At 47.6% G+C, this 25,000-nt stretch overlaps 2 protein-coding genes across 18 annotated transcripts in view; one reads left to right on the top strand and one right to left on the bottom strand.

Annotated features, from left to right (window-relative positions):
• The window catches only part of SLO2 (slowpoke 2), a 591,490-nt gene that overhangs the window by 512,354 nt on the left and 54,136 nt on the right, over window positions 1-25,000 (bottom strand). For all 17 annotated transcript variants that reach the window (XM_069323242.1, XM_069323238.1, XM_069323244.1 and 14 more), the window contains one exon: window positions 21,877-22,720. In XM_069323242.1, the coding sequence (XP_069179343.1) occupies window positions 21,877-22,535 (659 nt within the window). In that variant the 5' untranslated portion in view covers window positions 22,536-22,720. The remainder of the gene's footprint in view (window positions 1-21,876; window positions 22,721-25,000) is intronic.
• LOC123772949 (uncharacterized) overlaps window positions 24,272-25,000 on the top strand; it is a 3,454-nt gene continuing 2,725 nt past the window's right edge. Inside the window, exon 1 of the mRNA XM_045766385.2 lies at window positions 24,272-24,376. Within this exon, the coding sequence (XP_045622341.2) occupies window positions 24,272-24,376 (105 nt within the window). The remainder of the gene's footprint in view (window positions 24,377-25,000) is intronic.

The following is a 25,000-nucleotide window of genomic DNA, read 5'->3' as shown; positions in this document are numbered from 1 at the left end:
TCTTACCAAAAACAACCACAATCTTACCAAAACAACCACAATCTTGCCAAAAACAACCACAATCTTACCAAAAACAACCACAATCTTGCCAAAACAACCACAATCTTGCCAAAAACAACCACAATCTTACCAAAAACAACCACAATCTTACCAAAACAACCACAATCTTGCCAAAAACAACCACAATCTTACCAAAAACAACCACAATCTTGCCAAAAACAACCACAATCTTGCCAAAAACAACCACAATCTTACCAAAAACAACCACAATCTTACCAAAAACAACCACAATCTTACCAAAAACAACCACAATCTTACCAAAACAACCACAATCTTGCCAAAAACAACCACAATCTTACCAAAAACAACCACAATCTTACCAAAACAACCACAATCTTGCCAAAAACAACCACAATCTTACCAAAAACAACCACAATCTTGCCAAAAACAACCACAATCTTACCAAAAACAACCACAATCTTACCAAAACAACCACAATCTTATCAAAAACAACCACAATCTTGCCAAAAACAACCACAATCTTATCAAAACAACCACAATCTTATCAAAACAACAATAATCTTATTTAAAACACTTTAAGCATCACCTTGAGAAAGGTGGGTTATCTTGAGGTTATCTTGAGATGATTTCGGGGCTTTAGTGTCCCCGCGGCCCGGTCCTCGACCAGGCCTCCACCCCCAGGAAGCAGCCCGTGACAGCTGACTAACACCCAGGTACCTATTTTACTGCTAGGTAACAGGGGCATAGGGTGAAAGAAACTCTGCCCATTGTTTCTCGCCGGCGCCCAGGATCGAACCCGGGACCATAGGATCACAAGTCCAGTGTGCTGTCCGCTCGGCCGACCTGCTCCCTGTAGGTCACTTCAGGAAAATAAATTGATATTTAATTCCCTTACGCATATATTGCGTCTTAACCATAGTGGCTCGAAAAATTTTATGTGATATCTCGTTTTCTATTACACGAGTTAAGGGGTAGGGTCCGACAATGTAGTACATCAATTTACTGACGTTGTGGCGGCTCTATAGAACGGGGCTGACTCCCTCGTTGTACTATAGAGTCCTGGGAAGTAAAATTAGTAGAAACTATGTTTGGGAAGATCGTCTTAGCTTCCAATAGAGCATGTGACACCTGGAGATTAATAGTAATCAATCCTCCTCATTTTTGCCTCAGTCTCCCCTTCACGAGCCTCATTTTGGCTTTATAATGGGAAATTTACCCATTCAGCTGTAAAATTAACAGCCTTAAAATTTTATTAGTTCGTGTTAGTAGGGAGAGCTTGGTGGTAGTGGTGGTGGTGGTGGTGGTGGTAGTGGTGGTGGTTGGTGGTAGTGGTGGTGGTGGTAGTGGTGGTAGGTTGGTAGTGGTGGTGGTGGTAGTGGTGGTAGGTTGGTAGTGGTGGTGGTGGTGGTAGTGGTGGTGGTTGGTGGTAGTGGTGGTGGTGGTAGTGGTGGTGGTTGGTAGTGGTGGAGGGTGTAGTGGTGGTAGGCTGATAGTGGTGGTAGGTTGGTAGTGGTGGTAGGTTGGTATTATGTAGTTGGTTTAAAGGTCCATATGGCAGACTTGGGGCCAGATTCACGAAGCAGTTACGCAAGCACTTACGAACCTGGGGCCAGATTCACGATGTAGTTACGCAAGCACTTACTAACCTGGGGCCAGATTCACGAAGTAGTTACGCAAGCACTTACGAACCTGGGGTCAGATTCACGAAGTAGTTACGCAAGCACTTACGAACCTGGGGGCCAGATTCACGAAGCAGTTACGCAAGCACTTACGAACCTGGGGGCCAGATTCACGAAGTAGTTACGCAAGCACTTACGAACGTGGAACCAGATTCACGAAGCAGTTACGCAAGCACTTACGAACGTGTACATCTTTCCTCAATCTTTGACGGCTTTGGTTACATTTATTAAACAGTTTACAAGCATGAAAACTTGCCAATCAACTGTTGATATTGTTATAAACAGTCTCCTGGTGCTTCGGAGCTCATTAACTGTTTAATAATTGTAAACACTTGTCTAAAATTGTCTATCAGAACGAGGAGACACTTGAGTCAAACAGAACGATGAGACACTTGAGTCTATCACAACGAGGAGACACTTGAGTCTATCACAACGAGGAGACACTTGAGTCTATCACAACGAGGAGACACTTGAGTCTATCACAACGAGGAGACACTTGAGTCTATCACAACGAGGAGACACTTGAGTCTATCACAACGATGAGACACTTGAGTCTATCACAACGAGGAGACACTTGAGTCTATCACAACGAGGAGACACTTGAGTCTATCACAACGATGAGACACTTGAGTCTATCACAACGAGGAGACACTTGAGTCTATCAGAACGAGGGGACACTTGAGTCTATCAGAACGAGGGAGACACTTAAGTCTATCACAACGAGGGAGACACTTGAGTCTATCAGAACGAGGGGACATTTGAGTCTATCAGAACAAGGGGACACTTGAGTCTATCACAACGAGGAGACACTTGAGTCTATCACAACGAGGGGACACTTGAGTCTATCACAACGATGAGACACTTGAGTCTATCACAACGATGAGACACTTGAGTCTATCAATGAGACACTTGAGTCTATCAGAACGAGGGAACACTTGAGTCTATCACAACGAGGGGACACTTGAGTCTATCACAACGAGGGGACACTTGAGTCTATCACAACGATGAGACACTTGAGTCTATCACAACGAGGAGACACTTGAGTCTATCACAACGAGACACTTGAGTCTATCACAACGAGGGGACACTTGAGTCTATCAGAACGAGGAGACACTTGAGTCTATCACAACGAGGAGACACTTGAATCTATCACAACGAGGGGACACTTGAGTCTATCAGAACGAGGAGACACTTGAGTCTATCACAACGAGGAGACACTTGAGTCTATCACAACGAGGAGACACTTGAGTCTATCACAACGAGGAGACACTTGAGTCTATCACAACGAGGAGACACTTGAGTCTATCACAACGAGGAGACACTTGAGTCTATCACAACGAGGAGACACTTGAGTCAAACAGAACGAGGAGACACTTGAGTCTATCACAACGAGGAGACACTTGAGTCTATCACAACGAGGATACACTTGAGTCTATCTTGAAGAATAGTTCCTTCATTAAAAATATCTAAAACAAAGACATTATTAAAAACAAAATTTAAACACTTTAGAATAAAACCCGAATTGGTTTTTAGGGTCCTAAAATTCCATCTGCAATATCATCATACTTAATATGGCTGAGGGCCGGGACGAGGATTCGAACCTACGTCCGAGAGCATCCCAGACGCTGACTTAATCGACCGAGCTACGACATGGTCAAAAAATTGTGTTCATTTGATGCATCACGCTATTGTGATTTCTGTGTGCAATGGCTGCACACAGCGGCCAGGGGGGGGCCAGAGGCCAGATTCACGAAGCAGTTACGCAAGCACTTACGAACCTGAGGCCAGAGTCACGAAGCAGTTACGCAAGCACTTACGAACCTGGGGCCAGAGTCACGAAGCAGTTACGCAAGCACTTACGAACCTGGGGTCTATAGACGACCAATCGTCAATATCATATCTTGACGTGGATACATTAGGCTTGCGTGGATGATTTCATCCTGTCAAGATATAGATGGATTTAAATATGCATCAAAACGCGTATATTTGGAGCATATTTACACGTGTGTTTGATGCAGTCACTCCTTCAACACCAAAGAAAACTGGTCCATTCATAAGAGAAAACGTAAACAAGTCAACATTGCCGGAATGCGTCCCATCTAAGAATCTCCTCCAAGTCACCACTACATTTAAGTAAAATCCTACTGCCATAAGTGGCCAAAACAGTGTAAGCGTAGAAAATAAAGCTAAAGTATCATATACACGAAGTAAAACCTATAGTTCATATGGTCTAAAACAGAAACAAAAGGTGTTTAATGAATGAGACAAGATTACCTCTCAACCTCACTCATTAGCGTGTCAACATCTTATGTAAAGACTAATGTTTACCTTCCAGTATTCACCAACCTGGGGCCAGATTCACGAAGCAGTTACGCAAGCACTTACGAACCTGGGGCCAGATACACGAAGCAGTTACGCAAGCACTTACGAACCTGGGGCCAGATACACGAAGCAGTTAAGCAAGCACTTATGAACCTGGGGCCAGATACATGAAAACAGTTACGCTAGCACTGACGAACCTGTACATCTTTCCTCAATCTTTGACGGCTTTGGTTACATTTATTAAACAGTTTACAAGCATGAAAACTTGCCAATCAACTATTGTTATTGTTATAAACAGCCTCCTGGTGCTTCGGAGCTCATTAACTGTTTAATAACTGTAAACAAAGCCGCCAATGATTAAGAAAAGATGGACAGGTTCGTAAGTGCTTGCGTAACTGCTTCGTGAATGTGTCCGCAGGTTCCTTATGTCGCCGATCGCAGCGCCACGCTACTAACGATTTCCCAGCGGCTCAACACACGCCCACCGCGCGGGAAACCACGCCCCCACGCCCAGCAACAGCACTGCAATGCTGGCTACATTGCACTGTCAATGTTTCTTGGGGAAGGTCTTAGATCCGCCAGTTCGTCTCGCGGTGTGAGGCCCTTGTCAAATGCCTGGCAACGAGAGTACGTTATTGAATTGTATCTCGGTGCAATAGTTATTGCATTGCAATAGCTGTCATTGCAATGTGTAGAGCAATAACGAGGGTATGTTGACACGCCTGGCATGTTGAAATGTTGAAGTGCAGGGTAGCGTGCAGGGCCAAGCATGCAGGCCAGGCATGCAGGCCAGGCATGCAGGCCAAGCATGCAGGCCAGGCATGCAGGCCAGGCATGCAGGCCAGGCATGCAGGCCAGGCATGCAAGCCAGGCATGCAGGCCAGGCATGCAGGCCAGGCATGCAGGCCAGGCATGCAAGCCAGGCATGCAGGCCAGGCATGCAGGCCAGGCATGCAGGCCAGGCATGCAGGCCAGGCATGCAAGCCAGGCATGCAGGCCAAGCATGCAGGCCAAGCATGCAGGCCAAGCATGCAGGCTAAGCATGCAGGCCAAGCATGCAGGCCAAGCATGCAGGCCAAGCATGCAGGCCAAACATGCAGGCCAAGCATGCAGGCCAAGCATGCAGGCCAAGCATGCAGGCCAGGCATGCAGGCCAAGCATGCAGGCCAGGCATGCAGGCCAAGCATGCAGGCCAGGCATGCAGGCCAAGCATGCAGGCCAAGCATGCAGGCCAAGCATGCAGGCCAGGCATGCAGGCCAAGCATGCAGGCCAGGCATGCAGGCCAAGCATGCAGGCCAGGCATGCAGGCCAGGCATGCAGGCCAGGCATGCAGGCCAGGCATGCAAGCCAGGCATGCAGGCCAGGCATGCAGGCCAGGCATGCAGGCCAGGCATGCAAGCCAGGCATGCAGGCCAGGCATGCAGGCCAGGCATGCAGGCCAGGCATGCAGGCCAGGCATGCAAGCCAGGCATGCAGGCCAAGCATGCAGGCCAAGCATGCAGGCCAAGCATGCAGGCTAAGCATGCAGGCCAAGCATGCAGGCCAAGCATGCAGGCCAAGCATGCAGGCCAGGCATGCAGGCCAAGCATGCAGGCCAAGCATGCAGGCCAAGCATGCAGGCCAAGCATGCAGGCCAAGCATGCAGGCCAGGCATGCAGGCCAAGCATGCAGGCCAAGCATGCAGGCCAGGCATGCAGGCCAAGCATGCAGGCCAAGCATGCAGGCCAAGCATGCAGGCCAAGCATGCAGGCCAAGCATGCAGGCCAAGCATGCAGGCCAGGCATGCAGGCCAAGCATGCAGGGCCAAGCATGCAGGCCAAGCATGCAGGCCAAGCATGCAGGCCAAGCATGCAGGCCAAGCATGCAGGCCAAACATGCAGGCCAAGCATGCAGGCCAAGCATGCAGGCCAGGCATGCAGGCCAAGCATGCAGGGCCAAGCATGCAGGCCAAGCATGCAGGCCAAGCATGCAGGCCAAACATGCAGGCCAAGCATGCAGGCCAAGCATGCAGGCCAGGCATGCAGGCCAGGCATGCAGGGCCAAGCATGCAGGCCAAGCATACAGGCCAAGCATGCAGGCCAAGCATGCAGGCCAGCATACAGGCCAAGCATGCAGGCCAAGCATGCAGGCCAGCATACAGGCCAAGCATGCAGGCCAGCATACAGGCCAAGCATGCAGGCCAGCATGCAGGCCAAGCATGCAGGCCAGCATGCAGGCCAGGCATGCAGGCCAAGCATGCAGGCCAAGCATGCAGGCCAAGCATGCAGGCCAAGCATGCAGGCCAAGCATGCAGGCCAGGCATGCAGGCCAAGCATGCAGGCCAAGCATGCAGGCCAAGCATGCAGGCCAGGCATGCAGGCCAGCATGCAGGCCAGCATGCAGGCCAGGCATGCAGGCCAGGCATGCAGGCCAGGCATGCAGGCCAAGCATGCAGGCCAAGCATGCAGGCCAGGCATGCAGGCCAGGCATGCAGGCCAAGCATGCAGGCCAAGCATGCAGGCCAAGCATGCAGGCCAGGCATGCAGGCCAGGCATGCAGGCCAGGCATGCAGGCCAAGCATGCAGGCCAGGCATGCAGGCCAGGCATGCAGGCCAGGCATGCAAGCCAGGCATGCAGGCCAGGCATGCAGGCCAGGCATGCAGGCCAGGCATGCAGGCCAGGCATGCAGGCCAAGCATGCAGGCCAAGCATGCAGGCCAAGCATGCAGGCCAGGCATGCAAGCCAAGCATGCAGGCCAGGCATGCAGGCCAAGCATGCAGGCCAGGCATGCAGGCCAAGCATGCAGGCCAGGCATGCAGGCCAAGCATGCAGGCCAGGCATGCAAGCCAGGCATGCAGGCCAGGCATGCAGGCCAGGCATGCAGGCCAGGCATGCAGGCCAGGCATGCAGGCCAAGCATGCAGGCCAAGCATGCAGGCCAAGCATGCAGGCCAGGCATGCAGGCCAGCATGCAGGCCAGCATGCAGGCCAGGCATGCAGGCCAGGCATGCAGGCCAGGCATGCAGGCCAGGCATGCAGGCCAAGCATGCAGGCCAAGCATGCAGGCCAAGCATGCAGGCCAAGCATGCAGGCCAAGCATGCAGGCCAAGCATGCAGGCCAAGCATGCAGGCCAGGCATGCAGGCCAGGCATGCAGGCCAAGCATGCAGGCCAGCATGCAGGCCAGCATGCAGGCCAGGCATGCAGGCCAGGCATGCAGGCCAGGCATGCAGGCCAGGCATGCAGGCCAAGCATGCAGGCCAAGCATGCAGGCCAAGCATGCAGGCCAAGCATGCAGGCCAAGCATGCAGGCCAGGGTTATCTTGAGATGATTTCGGGGCTTTAGTGTCCCCGCGGCCCGGTCCTCGACCAGGCCTCCACCCCCCAGGAAGCAGCCCGTGACAGCTGACTAACACCCAGGTACCTATTTTACTGCTAGGTAACAGGGGCATAGGATGAAAGAACATCTGCCCATTGTTTCTCGCCGGCGCCTGGGATCGAACCCGGGACCACAGGATCACATGTCCAGCGTGCTGTCCGCTCGGCTCCCTCAAAGGTTCATAAACGTCACTGATGCTGTTAAAATAACTCTACGGTCTCCATTTGCTTTACCAAGGAGAAGGAAGGGACTTGCTGCATGGGTAACAGCTTCTCCCCCGTATCAACCTAACCCGGGCTTTGCGCCCTGGGGCCAGATTCACGAAAGCACTTACGAACCTGTACATCTTTTCTCAATCTTTGGCGGCTTTGTTTACAATTACTAAACAGTTAATGAGCTCCGAAGCACCAGGAGGCTGTTTATAACAATAACAACAGTTGATTGGCAAGTTTTCATGCTTGTAAACTGTTTAATAAATGTAACCAAAGCCGTCACAGATTGAGGAAAGATGTACACGTTCGTAAGTGCTTGCGTAACTGCTTTCGTGAATCTGGCCCCAGGTTCGTAAGTGCTTGCGTAACTGCTTTCGTGAATCTGGCCCCTGGAGAGGCCACTCCAGACCGATAACCAGAGAGGAACTTCATAGTCTCCCGAGACTATGAAGCTCAGTTTACAGTGTAAACTGTAAACTTTCAAAGTTTAAAGTGCCTGTAAACTTAACAGTCACGCCAGTAACTAATTACACACACACTAATTACCCTCATTAATCCTTCCACCAAGTCAAAAAGTCATTTTGCATCCCGATATATTGTCTTGGCACTTTTATAATGGCTCCTGTTAATGAGCTATTTAATTTTTTTGTACAATTTGACATATATATACATTAAGCAATTTATCTTTGTTGTATAATCTTTTATTTCTACCCTATAATCACTGAATATATATAATTTTCCTGTGAGTACTTCAAACTTGGATTAGCTGCAGAGATAGTTTAGAGATATACTCACAAGTCACCACTTAGCTTGCGAATTACAAAGGGAGAGCTATGTACCAGGGAGCCGGTCGGCCGAGCGGACAGCACGCTGGACTTGTGATCCTGTGGTCCTGGGTTCGATTCCAGGCGCCGGCGAGAAACAATTGGCAGAGTTTCTTTCATCCTATGCCCCTGTTACCTAGCAGTAAAATAGGTACCTGGGTGTTAGTCAGCTGTCACAGGCTGCTTCCTGGGGGTGGAGGCCTGGTCGAGGACCGGGCCGCGGGGACACTAAAGCCCCGAAATCATCTCAAGATAGCCTCAAGATAGGATACTATTTTATCAGACAATCACAAATAGTTTACGAGATAAGAAAGTCAAAATGAGACTATGAAGGGTGTATAGCATTAGAGCGAGTAACAAGGATAAAAGGATTCTTGAAGATATATCAGACAAAGCCCAAAAGGCTCCGCTGAAAAGATAATTAGACAACATGATAAATAATGAGAAAGAAATGGGTGATATTCCAAGCGCTTCGGCTCTGTATTAGCGTGAGTAGAACACAAGACTATGATCAGACTTTTTTTTTTTAGGGGGGAGGGGGAGGTGGGGTTTGAAATTCCCGGAGACTTTTCCATAGAGTTTACACATAAATATAACCCATCGTAATGAGACAGACATTACAGCCAAATTAACGTGTAACCAACCTCATATCCCAGCACCTTGTCCTCATATCCCAGCTCCTAGTCCTCATATCCCAGCTCCTTGTCCTCATATCCCAGCTCCTAGTCCTCATATCCCAGCTCCTTGTCCTCATATCCCAGCTCCTAGTCCTCATATCCCAGCTCCTTGTCCTCATATCCCAGCTCCTTGTCCTAAGTTGCTCCTTGCCCGTGCTACTTGGAACAAAGTTCCAAGTAGCACGGGCTATGGTGAGCCCGTATCTAGCAGGGCATAGTTATGTAATACAGTGAACCCGGCCAATCAGAACACATATATTGGCCATTCTTTTAAAATGTTTCTCACCTTAAATCTCCAATAATTCAATAATTGTTAAGAATTGGAAATTTCAACGTTTCAGATCAGAAAAAATGGAAAATTTAGACTCAAGTTTCACAATGGATTTTTTATATATTAAAAAGACTGATACATATAATGAAATGCCCCTTAAATTATCTGTTTTTGCGTATTGTTATAAAATTTGAAAAATAACATTACTGTCTTGAAAGGTTCAATAACTCCCCATAAGAATAATTATTACTTCATATAAGTCTCCGTGGTGTAGTGGTAAGAGCAGTCTCCGTGGTGTAGTGGTAAGACACTCGCCTGGCGTTCCGCGAGCGCTATGTCATGGGTTCGTATCCTGGCCGGGGAGGATTGACTGGGCGCAATTCCTTAACTGTAGCCTCTGTTTAACGCAACAGTAAAATGTGTACTTGGATGAAAAAACGATTCTTCGCGGCAGGGGATCGTGTTCCAGGGACCATAGCATTAAGGACTTGCCCGAAACGCTACGCGTACTAGTGGCTGTACAAGAATGTAACAACTCTTCTATATATCTCAAAAAAAATATATATATATATGTTTTATGTTTCATATATATGTTACTTCATATATATGTTTATATGTGGTTGTTAAAACACATTTTATATGTGTTATATGTTTATATCATATATATGTTTTAACCTATTCTGATGACTACCTTTAACCTATTCTGACAAATTTTAACCTGCTCCTAATTTTTTAAACCTATTCTCATCACAAATTTAAACACAACAGCATTAATATATTAACATGTAATATATAAAAGCCCAAAATTTCCTATTTTAAGCATTTACAATCAATATATATACAAAAGTATATCTATCAACGGTTGTAGACCAGATGCTTAGGGCTAGTGTCACACAAATACCCAGGGTGAATAATGGGTTTGGAGGGCGGGTTGGGGCTGGCCCCAAGGCCACCCTAACAATACACTTGAAGTGTATAGTTGAGTCATTACCCCAGAGAGCATCCAAACTCCTTATCTCTAGGAGAATGCCAAGGATAAGGAACTTGTTTGAGAGATCTCAAACCTGCACCATGTTTACCGACATGAAATGTCTTATCCTTATTCTTATCACCATGTCTTATCCACAGATGTGGATAAGAACCACAAGCTCTAGCTCCTGGGCCCTGGTGTTAAGCTGTTCAGTTGCAATTCACAGAATATTCACACATCTCAAGCTACAGTTTATGGCAATATTTTCCTACATGTCGGAATGCCTGCCTATTGTGTCTAGCATTTGACCCACAACACACACGTATGATACCCAATCATTTAACCTTCTAGGTCGGGATTCGTTAGGCATTTAAGTGTCCAATGATTAGACCTGAACGAATCATTCCTCAATCGTAACTTCTGAATGGTGTACCGGGCAGTTTACGAGTCGGAAGGTCGTAACCCGGAGTCATTATTGATACAGACGACCTTGTAGCACTTCGGGGCGAGTAAACTGTTTACTCTGGCCTCAGAAGTCATGGTTGTAGAGTGATGTATCGTAAGTAGACCATATAGAGAGGTCAAGCAGGTGGTGGTAGGTCAGTGGATCATGCAGGTGGTGGTGGTAGGTCAGTGGACCTTGCAGGTGGTGGTAGGTGGGGGTGGTAGGTCAGTGGATCATGCAGGTGGTGGTAGGTGGTGGTGGTAGGTCAGTGGATCATGCAGGTGGTGGTAGGTGGTGGTGGTAGGTCAGTGGATCATGCAGGTGGTGGTAGGTGTTGGTGGTAGGTCAGTGGATCATGCAGGTGGTGGTAGGTGTTGGTGGTAGGTCAGTGGTCCATACAGGCAGTGGTGGTGGTAGGTAGGTGGTCCAAACAGGTGGTGGTAGGTCAGTGGATCATGCAGGTGGTGGTAGGTGGGGGTGGTAGGTCAGTGGATCATGCAGGTGGTGGTAGGTGGTGGTGGTAGGTCAGTGGATCATGCAGGTGGTGGTAGGTCAGTGGATCATGCAGGTGGTGGTAGGTCAGTGGATCATGCAGGTGGTGGTAGGTGGTGGTGGTAGGTCAGTGGACCTTGCAGGTAGTGGTGGTAGGTGGTGGTGGTGGGTTGGTAGGCCATGCAGGTGGTAGTAGTGGTGGGTAGGTGGTCCATACAGGTGGTGGTAGGTGGTGGTGGTGAAGTGTGACAAGGAACACCTCACTGCTCACCCGTGGAGGAGTAGGACCCTCACTGCTCACCCGTGGAGGAGTAGGACCAGGGGAATCAATACCTTACTATGTTGAAGTGGTGGTTGAGGGGCAGGCCCACCTGGCCATAGCTGTCAGTGATAGTGGTGGTCGAGGATGACCTGGAACGACCCCAAGGTCGTTACTGTTATATAGCTCACCGTAGCGCCTCTGAGCTCATCAGCCATAAGCTTCCCCTGAGAATAAGTGGATAGGTTTAGGATGTGGATAGTTAGGAGTTTTGTGAATATAGGCCGAGGATAGGCCAGGATTTCCGGCCCTAGTCCAGTTCTACAACACTTCGACCAGTCCAGTCCACGACCAGTCCAGTCCACGACCAGTCCAGACCTCGACCAGTCCAGTCCTCGACCAGTTCACTCCTAGCCCACCTCGACCAGACCCTCCTGGCTGCTCACAGCTCTCAAACTATGACCTGTGTTTTACACAAGTCGCCTTGTTTAACACCCCATAGATCCACACACTGGGCCTTGATTTGCTGCCTTGCTTGCTTGCTTTCTTGCCTACTTCTCTGTCTTACTTGCTTGCTTTCTCGCTCGCTTGTTTATCTACTTGCTTGCCTGCTTGTCTACTGGCTGGTTTTCCTGCTTGCTTGCTTGCCTACTTTCATACTTATTTGGCCACTGATTAGCCTGCTTGTCGACTTGTTTTAAACAAGCATGACAAGCACATGCTACTTGCTAGTGTGTTTGCTTGTTTGGGTCTACAGCTGTGTGCTTTCAACCTTTCTTGACCCCTTGCTTGCATGCACGATGACTTGCTTTTATGCTTGCTTGTACTATGACTTATCATCAAAAAACATCCTTATTATATGATTCAACTTTTAGGATGAAGTTTAAGAGGAAAACATCTGGCTTATATAAAAAGCCATATGGATATTTGGGCATCTCCCAGATGCCCAAACGTCTCAAGATCTTTGGGCATCTCTAAGGACACAGGGAGGAGGGATGCTGGGGATTATCTCATAGATAAGACTGGGCTTATCATATCTCATTTTATCCTTATCCCTCACAAAATTAAACTCACGAGTCTATGTTCCTCTTTATACATGACAAATAAACATCTTTTTCCTCAGACTAATGAAATGTCATGTGAAAGTGACATAGACATTCTTGAATAGTCTTCAAGACTGACTTACAGCCTCCAGAATCCTTCCTCACACTAGTAAGGTAACCTGCTGGTCCTCATAAAGACAGGAACTACTGTTGAAATCTCTCACAAGGAGAGAAAACAGTTTTTTACCTTAGTGAGGTGTTCCCTGGTGGGTAGTTAGGTTCTTTGTTAACTACCTACACAAGGAGACTCACGTTTGGTTCAGAAAAGGGCATGTTAGTGTTCAACACGTTAGTTGTGTTGGACTTGTTGGGTGTTGGACTTGGTCACGGTGTTGGACTTGGTCAGTGTTGGACTTGGTCACGGTGTTGGACTTGGTCACAGTGTTGGACTTGTTCAGTGTTGGACTTGCTCACAGTGCTGGACTTCCCTCACAGTACTGACCCACCTCACAGTGTACGTGCATCTTTAAATTCAATATATATATAGTGAGAGCTTGCGACACACAACAGTTTGATCAGCCGTAAGCCTGTGTGAACACACATTCACGACAACCAATCACTCTTAGATCACGTTGCAACAGTGCAAAAGTTGTCGCTCAAACTGCAGACACTGGAAGGAGTTCGTATATCATGAACAAATCCACAAGGGCCGTGTCTAGGTTTCGAACTTACATCCGAGAGGATCCCAGACGTTGCCTTAATCGATTGAGCTACGACATGGTAACATTTGCACTTACGAACCTGGGGCTAGATTCACGAAGCAGTTACGCAAGCACTTACGAACCTAGGGCTAGATTCACGAAGGAATTACGCAAGCACTTACGAACCTGGGACTAGATTCACGAAGCAGTCACGCAAGCACTTACGAACCTGGAGCTAGATTCACGGAGCAGTTACGCAAGCACTTACGAACCTGGGGCCAGATTCACGAAGCAGTTACGCAAGCACTTACTAACCTGGGGCTAGATTCACGAAGTAGTTACGCAAGCACTTACGAACCTGGGGCCCAGATTCACGAAGTAGTTACACAAGCACTTACGAACCTGTCCATCTTTTCTCAGTCTTTGGCGGCTTTGTTTACAATTATTAAACAGTTAATGAGCTCCGAAGCACCAGGAGGCTGTTTATAACAATAACAACAGTTGATTGGCAAGTTTTCATGCTTGTAAACTGTTTAATAAATGTAACCAAAGCCGTCAAAGATTGAGGAAAGATGTACACGTTCGTAAGTGCTTGCGTAACTGCTTCGTGATTCTAGCCCCAGGTTCGTAAGTGCTTGCGTAACTGCTTCGTGAATCTAGCCCCAGGTTCGTAAGTGCTTGCGTAACTGCTTCGTGAATCTAGCCCCAGGTTCGTAAGTGCTTGCGTAACTGCTTCGTGAATCTAGCCCCAGGTTCGTAAGTGCTTGCGTAACTGCTTCGTGAATCTAGCCCCAGGTTCGTAAGTGCTTGCGTAACTGCTTCGTGAATCCTGCCCCAGGTTCGTAAGTGCTTGCGTAACTGCTTCGTGAATCTAGCCCCAGGTTCGTAAGTGCTTGCGTAACTGCTTCGTGAATCTAGCCCCAGGTTCGTAAGTGCTTGCGTAACTGCTTCGTGAATCCTGCCCCAGGTTCGTAAGTGCTTGCGTAACTGCTTCGTGAATCTAGCCCCAGGTTCGTAAGTGCTTGCGTAACTGCTTCGTGAATCTAGCCCCAGGTTCGTAAGTGCTTGCGTAACTGCTTCGTGAATCTAGCCCCAGGTTCGTAAGTGCTTGCGTAACTGCTTCGTGAATCTAGCCCCAGGTTCGTAAGTGCTTGCGTAACTGCTTCGTGAATCCTGCCCCAGGTTCGTAAGTGCTTGCGTAACTGCTTCGTGAATCTAGCCCCAGGTTCGTAAGTGCTTGCGTAACTGCTTCGTGAATCTAGCCCCAGGTTCGTAAGTGCTTGCGTAACTGCTTCGTGAATCTAGCCCCAGGTTCGTAAGTGCTTGCGTAACTGCTTCGTGAATCTAGCCCCAGGTTCGTAAGTGCTTGCGTAACTGCTTCGTGAATCTAGCCCCAGGTTCGTAAGTGCTTGCGTAACTGCTTCGTGAATCCTGCCCCAGGTTCGTAAGTGCTTGCGTAACTGCTTCGTGAATCTAGCCCCAGGTTCGTAAGTGCTTGCGTAACTGCTTCGTGAATCTAGCCCCAGGTTCGTAAGTGCTTGCGTAACTGCTTCGTGAATCTAGCCCCAGGTTCGTAAGTGCTTGCGTAACTGCTTCGTGAATCTAGCCCCAGGTTCGTAAGTGCTTGCGTAACTGCTTCGTGAATCTAGCCCCAGGTTCGTAAGTGCTTGCGTAACTGCTTCGTGAATCTAGCCCCAGGTTCGTAAGTGCTTGCGTAACTGCTTCGTGAATCCTGCCCCAGGTTCGTAAGTGCTTGCGTAACTGCTTCGTGAATCTAGCCCCAGGTTCGTAAGTGCTTGCGTAACTGCTTCGTGAATCTAGCCCCAGGTTCGTAAGTGCTTGCGTAACTGCTTCGTGAATCTAGCCCCAGGTTCGTAAGTGCTTGCGTAACTGCTTCGTGAATCTAGCCCCAGGTTCGTAAGTGCTTGCGTAACTGCTTCGTGAATCTAGCCCCAGGGCCTTTACAAACGACAAACCATCATAGCTCATGAGAACAAACCTCGCCTCGCCAGTACGTCTAATTTATACTGTATTATCAGGTCAATTTCGACCTCTGAAAATGAAGGTGAAATCAGTGATATATTGAGAATTTATTGATCATAAATTGATGCCACAACTTTCTTTTATTTCTTATATTTTATGATATGAAGCGAAGGTCATAAGTGCAGGCGATGAGTCACAATAACGTGGGTGAAGTATGTTGACCAGACCACACACTAGAAGGTGAAGGGACGACGATGCTTCGGTCCGTCCTGGACCATTCTCAAGTCGATTGTCGACTTGAGAATGGTCCAGGACACAGTCGACTTGAGAATGGTCCAGGACACAGTCGACTTGAGAATGGTCCAGGACACAGTCGACTTGAGAATGGTCCAGGACACAGTCGACTTGAGAATGGTCCAAGACACAGTCGACTTGAGAATGGTCCAGGACACAGTCGACTTGAGAATGGTCCAGGACACAGTCGACTTGAGAATGGTCCAGGACACAGTCGACTTGAGAATGGTCCAGGACACAGTCGACTTGAGAATGGTCCAGGACGGACCGAAGCGTCGTCGTCCCTGCACATTCTAGTGTGTGGTCTGGTCAACATACTTATTGTTTCACGTTGGACGGTAGAGCGACGGTCTCGCTTCATGCAGGTCGGCGTTCAATCCCCCGAGACCGTCCACAAGTGGTTGGGCACCATTCCTTTCCCCCGTCCCATTCCAAATCCTTATCCTGACCCCTTCCCAGTGCTACATAGTCGTAATGGCTTGGCGCTTTCCCCCTGATAATCCCCCACTCTCTCTCTCTCTCTCTCTCTCATTCTCTCACAACTTTACTCTCTCTAAACCCCACATTTCAGACTTCACAGGAGTGGCTAGTTTTTGGCAATAGGAGCCGGTCCTACTTAAAGAGAGGCATGGGGCCTAGAATCCAACCCTTCCTATGACATTGGTCATATGATAACACTTCATCGAGGGAAAGTTTAGGGATTGTAGCAGCATGTTTGATGTCCAATCTTGGACACATACACAGAGATGGTGTCCAATCTTGGACACATACACAGAGATGGTGTCCAATCTTGGACACATACACAGAGATGATGTCCAATCTTGGACACATACACAGAGATGGTGTCCAATCTTGGACACATACAAAGACACATCCTATGTATCCTTGTCCTGTTGTTATCATTAATTGCTAGAAATAATTACCTTTTCAACAAATATAACATTTAATACTTTAAATTCCTCACGCCAGAGAAGTCGCCACCAAGAGTTAAAGCTGCATTTCTAAAGGTTATTGATATCGTGAGAGATAACAGACATTTTCTTACTTCCGTTATCTATAATCTTTGTGAGAAGGCAAACCTGATGTTAGGCAGAGACAAACAGAGGTCCAGAATCACTGTGTGTTTAGTGATGATGATTAGAGGGGCAAAACAGACCAAGGAGACTGTTGTGTTTACATTTGGAACAAATGGTGATACCTAAAGGTGCACGGCTCTAGGGTAGGCTGAGTGGTCTGTCAGGGGTATGATAGCTGCCACTCATATTATGTTGATGGTGTATATGTGCACGCCGCTCTCTCTCTCTCTCTCTCTCTCTCTCTCTCTCTCTCTCTCTCTCTCTCTCTCTCTCTCTCTCTCTATCTCTGTCTCTCTCTCTCTGTCTCTCTCTCTGTCTCTCTCTCTCTCTCTCTCTCTCTCTCTCTCTCTCTCTCTCTCTCTCTGTCTCTCTCTCTGTCTCTCTCTCTGTCTCTCTCTCTGTCTCTCTCTCTGTCTCTCTCTCTCTCTCTCTCTCTCTCTCTCTCTCTCTCTCTCTCTCCCTCTCTCTCTCTCTCTCTCTCTCTCTCTCTCTCTCTCTCTCTCTCTCTCTCTCTCTCTCTCTCTCTCTCTCTCTCTCTCTCTCTCTCGTCTCTCTCTCTCTCTCTCTCTCTCTCTCACACACACACACACACACACACATATACTTGCAAGCTCCAAATGCCCTTGCCAGGACTCGAACCTCCGCCCACGTGATACAAAACCGAGTACAATACCAATATACCACACATGAGGCCAACAATTCGAGCCTCCTAGAGCTTAGATGACTGGAATGTTTATATCCAGAGACGTATGGATGACAATTCAACCCCCTGGAGTATACTGCCAGAGAGATATACCCCCTGGAGTATACTGCCGGGGAGGTATACCCCCTGGAGGACATAAAGCTGGTGCTGGGGGTCGAGGGAGAGCACTAGGCCAGCATGTTGTCAATACATCAACACCAGAAACCACTCTCCTTGACCTGAAACACACCAGGCGAGCAACTTACAGAAATGTGTCGGCAATGTATTATTTTTTCAGTGTGAAATGTATACTATGTATATATATACACAGATACTTGTATACATGTATGTGTGAGAGAGAAATATATGTAGCAGATATAAGAGAAAATTACGTCGGGAATCAGTAGATTAGACAACCGACGGTTAGAAAGGCGGGGTCCAGGAGCTAACTGCTTAATCCACCAGACACAAAGAGCAAACAAACAGACACACACACGCGCTTAGCATGAAAGGAAGACAAACTCTGAGATAACAGATATTAATGGCTCTCGAGCAGACTTACAAGCATCACTAAATAAGAGAAATGACTCCTTGAGATATCTTGAGGTTATCTTGAGATGATTTCGGGGCTTTAGTGTCCCCGCGGCCCGGTCCTCGACCAGGCCTCCACCCCCAGGAAGCAGCCCGTGACAGCTGACTAACACCCAGGTACCTATTTTACTGCTAGGTAACAGGGGCATAGGGTGGTTATCTTGAGGTTATCTTGAGATGATTTCGGGGCTTTTTAGTGTCCCCGCGGCCCGGTCCTCGACCAGGCCTCCACCCCCAGGAAGCAGCCCGTGACAGCTGACTAACACCCAGGTACCTATTTTACTTCTAAGTAACAGGGGGCATAGGGTGAAAGAAACTCTGCTCATTGTTTCTCGCCGGCGCTGGGATCGAACCCAGGATCACAAGTCCAGCGTGCTGTCCGCTCGGCCGACCGGCTCCCTCAGAGAGTAGCTCAAATGGCCGTCGCCATTGTACACAACATCTAGACACAATGATGAGTTCGATTCCCGATGTCATATATAATAATTTAATCAATTTTTTTTACAATATTGACGTGATTACTGCATCACTTATTACCTCTTATCTACGGTTAATGCTGGTGGTGAATTAACGGTTCTAGATGGTAATTGTGCTGTTATTGCGATCTTAACTATCAGAGTTGTTTTGTGTTCTATGTGTTCGTTCACCAGAAGGCCACGAACACCACACAACACTAATGCAAAAGTTTGCAACACTTACGAACCTGGGGCCAGATTCACGAAGCAGTTACGCAAGCACTTACGAACGTGTACATCTTTCTTCAATCTTTGACGGCTTTGGTTACATTTATTAAACAGTTTACAAGCATGAAAACTTGCCAATCAACTGTTGTTATTGTTATAAACAGCCTTCTGGTGCTTCGGAGCTCATTAACTGTTTAATAATTGTAAACAAAGCCGCCAAAGATTGAGAAAAGATGGACAGGTTCGTAAGTGCTTGCGTAACTGCTTCGTGAATCTGGCCCCCAGGTTCGTAAGTGTTTGAGTAACTGCTTCGTGAATCTGGCCCCAGGTTCGTAAGTGCTTGCGTAACTGCTTCGTGAATCTGGCCCCAGGTTCGTAAGTGCTTGCGTAACTGCTTCGTGAATCTGGCCCCTGGCCTCTACTCCAAGCTTCTTAAAGGAGACATCAAAAGCTGCCAACACCTCCTTCAATTCCTCACTGCTTAATTAACCTAATTGACTGTGAAGCAGGAACCAGCCAATTAGTAAAGAGTTTAAGAAAGAAGACATCCATATTTAATTGAAGAGGGATAGATGTACTTTAAGTGTGTATTAATTCAACCCAATTGAGGAACATAATATTATGTTATCCCATATATACTGTGTTCCTGTCTTCAAGCTATGTCCATTCCTTTCCAGCGGCCGACCCCAGTGACAGTAAACATCAGTTTTAATATGTTCATTGAAAATAGGAATTTTCTCAAATATTTTGAATATTATATGGTATATTGTGCATCTTTAGGATTAGGTTAGGTTAGGTTAGGTTACGACATGGTTAAATGTCGTAAGGTTGGTAGTGTTGTAGTGGAGAAGGGGGGGGGAGAGGGGGGTTTTAGAGGGAGTCAGGTATGTGCGGGGGCACATATATACACATGTGTATATATCTGTCATAAGGCTCTCATCAGTCTCAAAAACCGACTCACACACATATCTGAAATTCTGAAAGTTTTTGGGTGACCGCGAGGGGTCTCGTGGCCCACCTGGCAAGATGGGCCAGATGGGCCAGATGGGCCAGGCCCACACATTGGCTTTTTATCTAATGGCTTCTGGCTCCTGTGCTCAGCCGCATAAGAAAACTCTATATTACTCTTTTTACTAAGTTCTTTAATGTCCATTTTCCCCCTACGTTAAAGCCTTTCGTCAATTCTACTTACAATTCTAATGGGAGCCGGTCGGCCGAGCGGACAGCACACTGGACTTGTGATCCTGTGGTCCTGGGTTCGATCCCAGGCGCCGGCGAGAAACAATGGGCAGAGTTTCTTTCACCCTATGCCCCCTGTTACCTAGCAGTAAAATAGGTACCTGGGTGTTAGTCAGCTGTCACGGGCTGCTTCCTGGGGGTGGAGGCCTGGTCGAGGACCGGGCCGCGGGGACACTAAAGCCCCGAAATCATCTCAAGATAACCTCAAGATAACCACCCTATGCCCCCTGTTACCTAGCAGTAAAATAGGTACCTGGGTGTTAGTCAGCTGTCACAAAATGATTCTCAAAATGTTCTCAGTCCAGGAAGCAGCAGCATCACTCAGACGCAGCATAGCCTCTGGATGCTGCATCTCCCTTCCTCTCCCGGACGTCAGCTTTAATGAGGTGACTGGGAGATGATTCCTGCGTGTCGATGGATGCTGAGGGCTCCAAGATTCATGTGAACGGCACAATGATCTTAAACCTGGACTTGTTGGTCAGGAAAAGATGTTTTTTTAACTTCAACTCACATAAGTGCCAGGTAAGGAGAATTTCTATAGTTCTTCTGAATCATTTTTAAGAGATGCTGACTTACACCTGAGTCATCTCCAAGGGATGCTGACTTTCCTCTATCTCCAAGGATCTTGACTTTCCTCTAAGTCATCTCCAAGGGATGCTGACTTTCCTCTCAGTCATCTCCAAGAGATCTTGACTTTCCTCTAAGTCATCTCCAAGAGATGCTGACTTTCTCCTGAGTCAGCATCTCTTGGCAATCACTTGGGCTGGACGGTAGAGCGACGGTCTCGCTTCATGCAGGTCGGCGTTCAATCCCCCGAGACCGTCCACAAGTGCTTGGGGCACCATTCCTTTCCCCCCGTCCCATCCCAAATATCCTGACCCCTTCCCAGTGCTATATAGTCATAATGGCTTGACGCTTACCACCCCCCCCCCCCCCTGATAGTCCCTTCAAAAACGTAAAAAACTCGACCTATTAGAAGGAACTGTTTGTAATGGCCTCTAGGATCCTAGATCAAAGAGTTGACATATTGTTATGTTGGCAGTTTGCCCTCGTTACTAACGAGGGGTCTCATTAGTGGCACACAGCGCCGTGGTCATTAGGCTTAGTGGATTGTTGTTGTTGTAGCTAGTCAAAACGAAGTGTCCATGTAGCACGGGCTATGGCGAGCCCCGTAATGGAATGAGTCGCGATGGAGTGCTGTTATTGTGGTGTGGGGGGGGGGGTGTTGCCCCCCCTGCCTCAACATCCCTTACTAAGCCTTAATTGCCAATTGGGGTTAAAGGTAATGAGTCAACTACCCCCTTGCAAAGTGGATTAACAGACTGTGCTGAAGTATAGTCAGCAGTCTTGGTTCTGTGAAGAGTGGCATCCACTAATGTGTACTCATCTATTTGTGCTTGCGGGGGTTGAGCTCTGGCTCTTTGGTCCCGCCTCTCAACTGTCAGTCAACTAGTGTGTGTGGGCGGCATATGTAGCACTATATGTATATGGAAGGCATATGTGAGTACCAACTGAGTACATGGAAGGCATATGTGAGTACCAACTGAGTACATGGAAGGCATATGTGAGTACCAACTGAGTACATGGAAGGCATATGTGAGTACCAACTGAGTACATGGAAGGCATATGTGAGTACCAACTGAGTACATGGAAGGCATATGTGAGTACCAACTGAGTACATGGAAGGCATATGTGAGTACCAACTGAGTACATGGAAGGCATATGTGAGTACCAACTGAGTACATGGAAGGCATATGTGAGTACCAACTGAGTACATGGAAGGCATATGTGAGTACCAACTGAGTACATGGAAGGCATATGTGAGTACCAACTGAGTACATGGAAGGCATATGTGAGTACCAACTGAGTACATGGAAGGCATATGTGAGTACCAACTGAGTACATGGAAGGCATATGTGAGTACCAACTGAGTACATGGAAGGCATATGTGAGTACCAACTGAGTACATGGAAGGCATATGTGAGTACCAACTGAGTACATGGAAGGCATATAAGAGTACCAAAAGAGTATACTAGAGCAGTAACCAAGACTCACCTCTGCGTATCGTCGGCGTGGGAGCTCCGAAGTAGCTGTCTGAAGCGCTCTCGAGGAGTCCTACCATCCTCCCCCTCCAGGACCTCGGAGCGCGCACGCTGAAGGAACTCATTAATCCTGGTGAGCGTCGACGACCGCCGCAGGGAATCCAGGGACATACGGGCGTGAGATCCGCCGTAGTCGGCGCCCAGAGTGTGTCGACTGTCACCTGAGGGCTTCGTGATGCCATTGGCATCATCCCTCGTCACGTCCGACTCCGACAGGCTCTGCGTTTCCACTATTTTCGGTATATCGAAGCTATCCTTGCTATCCTTATCTGCGGTGAGTGCCCCAGAGGCGCCATTAACGTATTCCGGAGGGTCGGGTCGCTGCCAGACTGGTAGATCCTCCTGGCCGTAGCCTGGTAGCAATACCGCTCGTCTGGGGTCAATAAGAGGGGCTATCACCTCTTTACTCTCAGCTCTCAGATCACTAGTGCTGTAATGTCGTCTGTGGGAGCTGTGAGTGTCTGTGTGGCCGGCCCACAGCGGCAGGACATTCTCACTATCTCCCTCGACGTATACTCCGCCGTCGATAAATTCCAGGTCTTCCAGGGAGTCGTAGCCCTCCTCTAGCAGCCACGGCAGCTTGTGAAATGGGTGCTGGAATTCTCTAGGCATTGTGGCGAGAGACGCCCACAGGCGAAGGTTAAAGGGTTTAATAGTGCAGTAGTTTGAGGGGTCGCTGACGCAGGCTGGTCGGGGCCGCCTGCCGTGTGCACTGCTTACTCCTCATCTCACATGTTCCTCTTCACTTAACACGCTGCTTCAAGCCACCAACCGCCCCAGCGATACATCCATAAAATCTGAAATTCAAAAAATACGAAAATACAATTAATACATTATTATTATAAATTATACAAAGCGCTATTACATATCAAATATGTTAAACTTCACGGCCTTCCTACCTGATTAAAAAAATATACACAGTTGAGAGGAATTAACTTGAAATTGGGTCATTAGGAATGGCCAAATTTTATTAGGTTAGCCTATTTATCTTAAGACGCAATTAAGAGATATTTAAAGCATCTTAGAATTTGGAAAATATTACAAGTTTGAACAAATATTGAAGCTATTGATGTACTCTAACCCGTAGCAATGGTCTCAACCCAGACACACGCACAACCCACTGAACCACGATGAGCTTACAAGCATCCCCTTTACCGTCTAGAAGATTCTCAGGCAGTTTAGAAGGCACCACAGCTAAAGCTTTACGACACACCTGCCAACACTCAGGGATGGGGTAATGGTTCCATCTCCCACACCTGCCAAACTTACCACCCAAAACACTAGGGCAAAATTGCCTAGAAAACCTCAGTCATGCAGGCGATGAGTCACAATAACGGGGCTGAAGTATGTTGATCAGACCACACACTAGAAGGTGAAGGGACGACGACGTTTCGGTCCGTCCTGAACCATTCTCAAGTCGACTTGAGAATGGTCCAGGACGGACCGAAACGTCGTCGTCCTTTCACTTTCTATTGTGTGGTCTGGTCAACAAGCCTGAGTCATTTTTGCTTTGAGTTATTGCTTAACGTGAGTCTAGTTCTTCAGGGAGGACACTAAGGCGAACTTTGAATTTAGAGGGACTCCAAGAGTCTAATTTATTATTTTTTATTACACACTCACACACTCACACACACACACACACACACACACACACACACACACACACACACACACACACACACACACATACATACATACACACACACACACACACACACACACACACTCACACACACACACACACACACACACACACACACACACACACACACACACACACACACACACACACACACACACACACACACACACACACACACTCACACACACACACACATACACACACACACACACACACACACACACACACACACACACACACACACACACACACACACGCGCGCGCGCGCGCACACCCTATAAAGCACACACACCCTAGATAAAGACAGGCTATTTAACACAAGGGGCACACGCACTAGGGGACACAGGTGGAAATTGAGTGCCCAAATGAGCCACAGAGACGTTAGAAAAAAAATTTCAGTGTCAGAGTGGTTGACAAATGGAATGCATTAGGCAGTGATGTGGTGGAGGCTGACTCCATACACAGTTTCAAGTGTAGATATGATAAGAGCCCAATAGGCTCAGGAACCTGTACACCAGTTGATTGACAGTTGAGAGGCGGGACCAAAGAGCCAGAGCTCAACCCCCGCAAACACAATTAGGTAAGTATAATTAGGTAAGTACCTCATACCTCCCTCATACCTCTCTCTCTCTCTCTCTCTCTCTCTCTCTCTCTCTCTCTCTCTCTCTCTCTCTCTCTCTCTCTCTCTCTCATCTCCACCGACCCCATGAAGCCCACTCCGACAGTCCTCTCAATGCTACGGTTTTACCTCTACCGGATTAATATGCAATTAACCTTCATTCCGCTATTGACTTCAGTGCTAAGTTCGCCTGTAAGAAATATTCCGCCAGCTGATTCCTGATTCCTTCAGCTTTGTAATACACGCTTAGTGTATCGAACCTTTGAATCATGTCAAGGTGTAGCTGTTTTGAATTCACGTCCATTGTTAATTGTGCAACCCGTTCTCGCACTTTCTTACAGTCAATATTGACTTATTAAATACGTGAATATGTGACATACTAAACATACTAGTTTACCTTGAAAAGCTTCATAGAAAACACCGACCTTACCTAACCTTCTTAGTATGTTAAGATAAGCATCTTATTGCTTCGTAATTACAATTATTACTTAACCTATTATAGGTATAGGTTAAGTAAGTAGTAATTATTACTTAACCTATTACAGGTATAGGTTAAGTAATAATTGTAATTACGAAGCAATAAGATGCTTATCTTAACATACTAAGAAGGTTAGGTAAGGTCGGTGTTTTCTATGAAGCTTTTCAAGGTAAACTAGTATGTTTAGTATGTCACATATGCACGTATTTAATAAGTCAATATTGACTATACGAAAGTGCGAGAACGGGTTGAATTGTGGGAGCGACTCAAGCACCACACAAGAATGTGGGGCGGCCCGCCACACTCTTGTTAGTCGGCGTTCAATCCCCCGAGACCGT

The sequence above is a fragment of the Procambarus clarkii genome, chromosome 12 (assembly GCF_040958095.1).
Source record: "Procambarus clarkii isolate CNS0578487 chromosome 12, FALCON_Pclarkii_2.0, whole genome shotgun sequence".
Lineage (NCBI taxonomy): Eukaryota > Metazoa > Arthropoda > Malacostraca > Decapoda > Cambaridae > Procambarus > Procambarus clarkii.
Note: the sequence above shows the minus strand (reverse complement) of the source record. Positions and strands in the feature narration are given on the sequence as shown.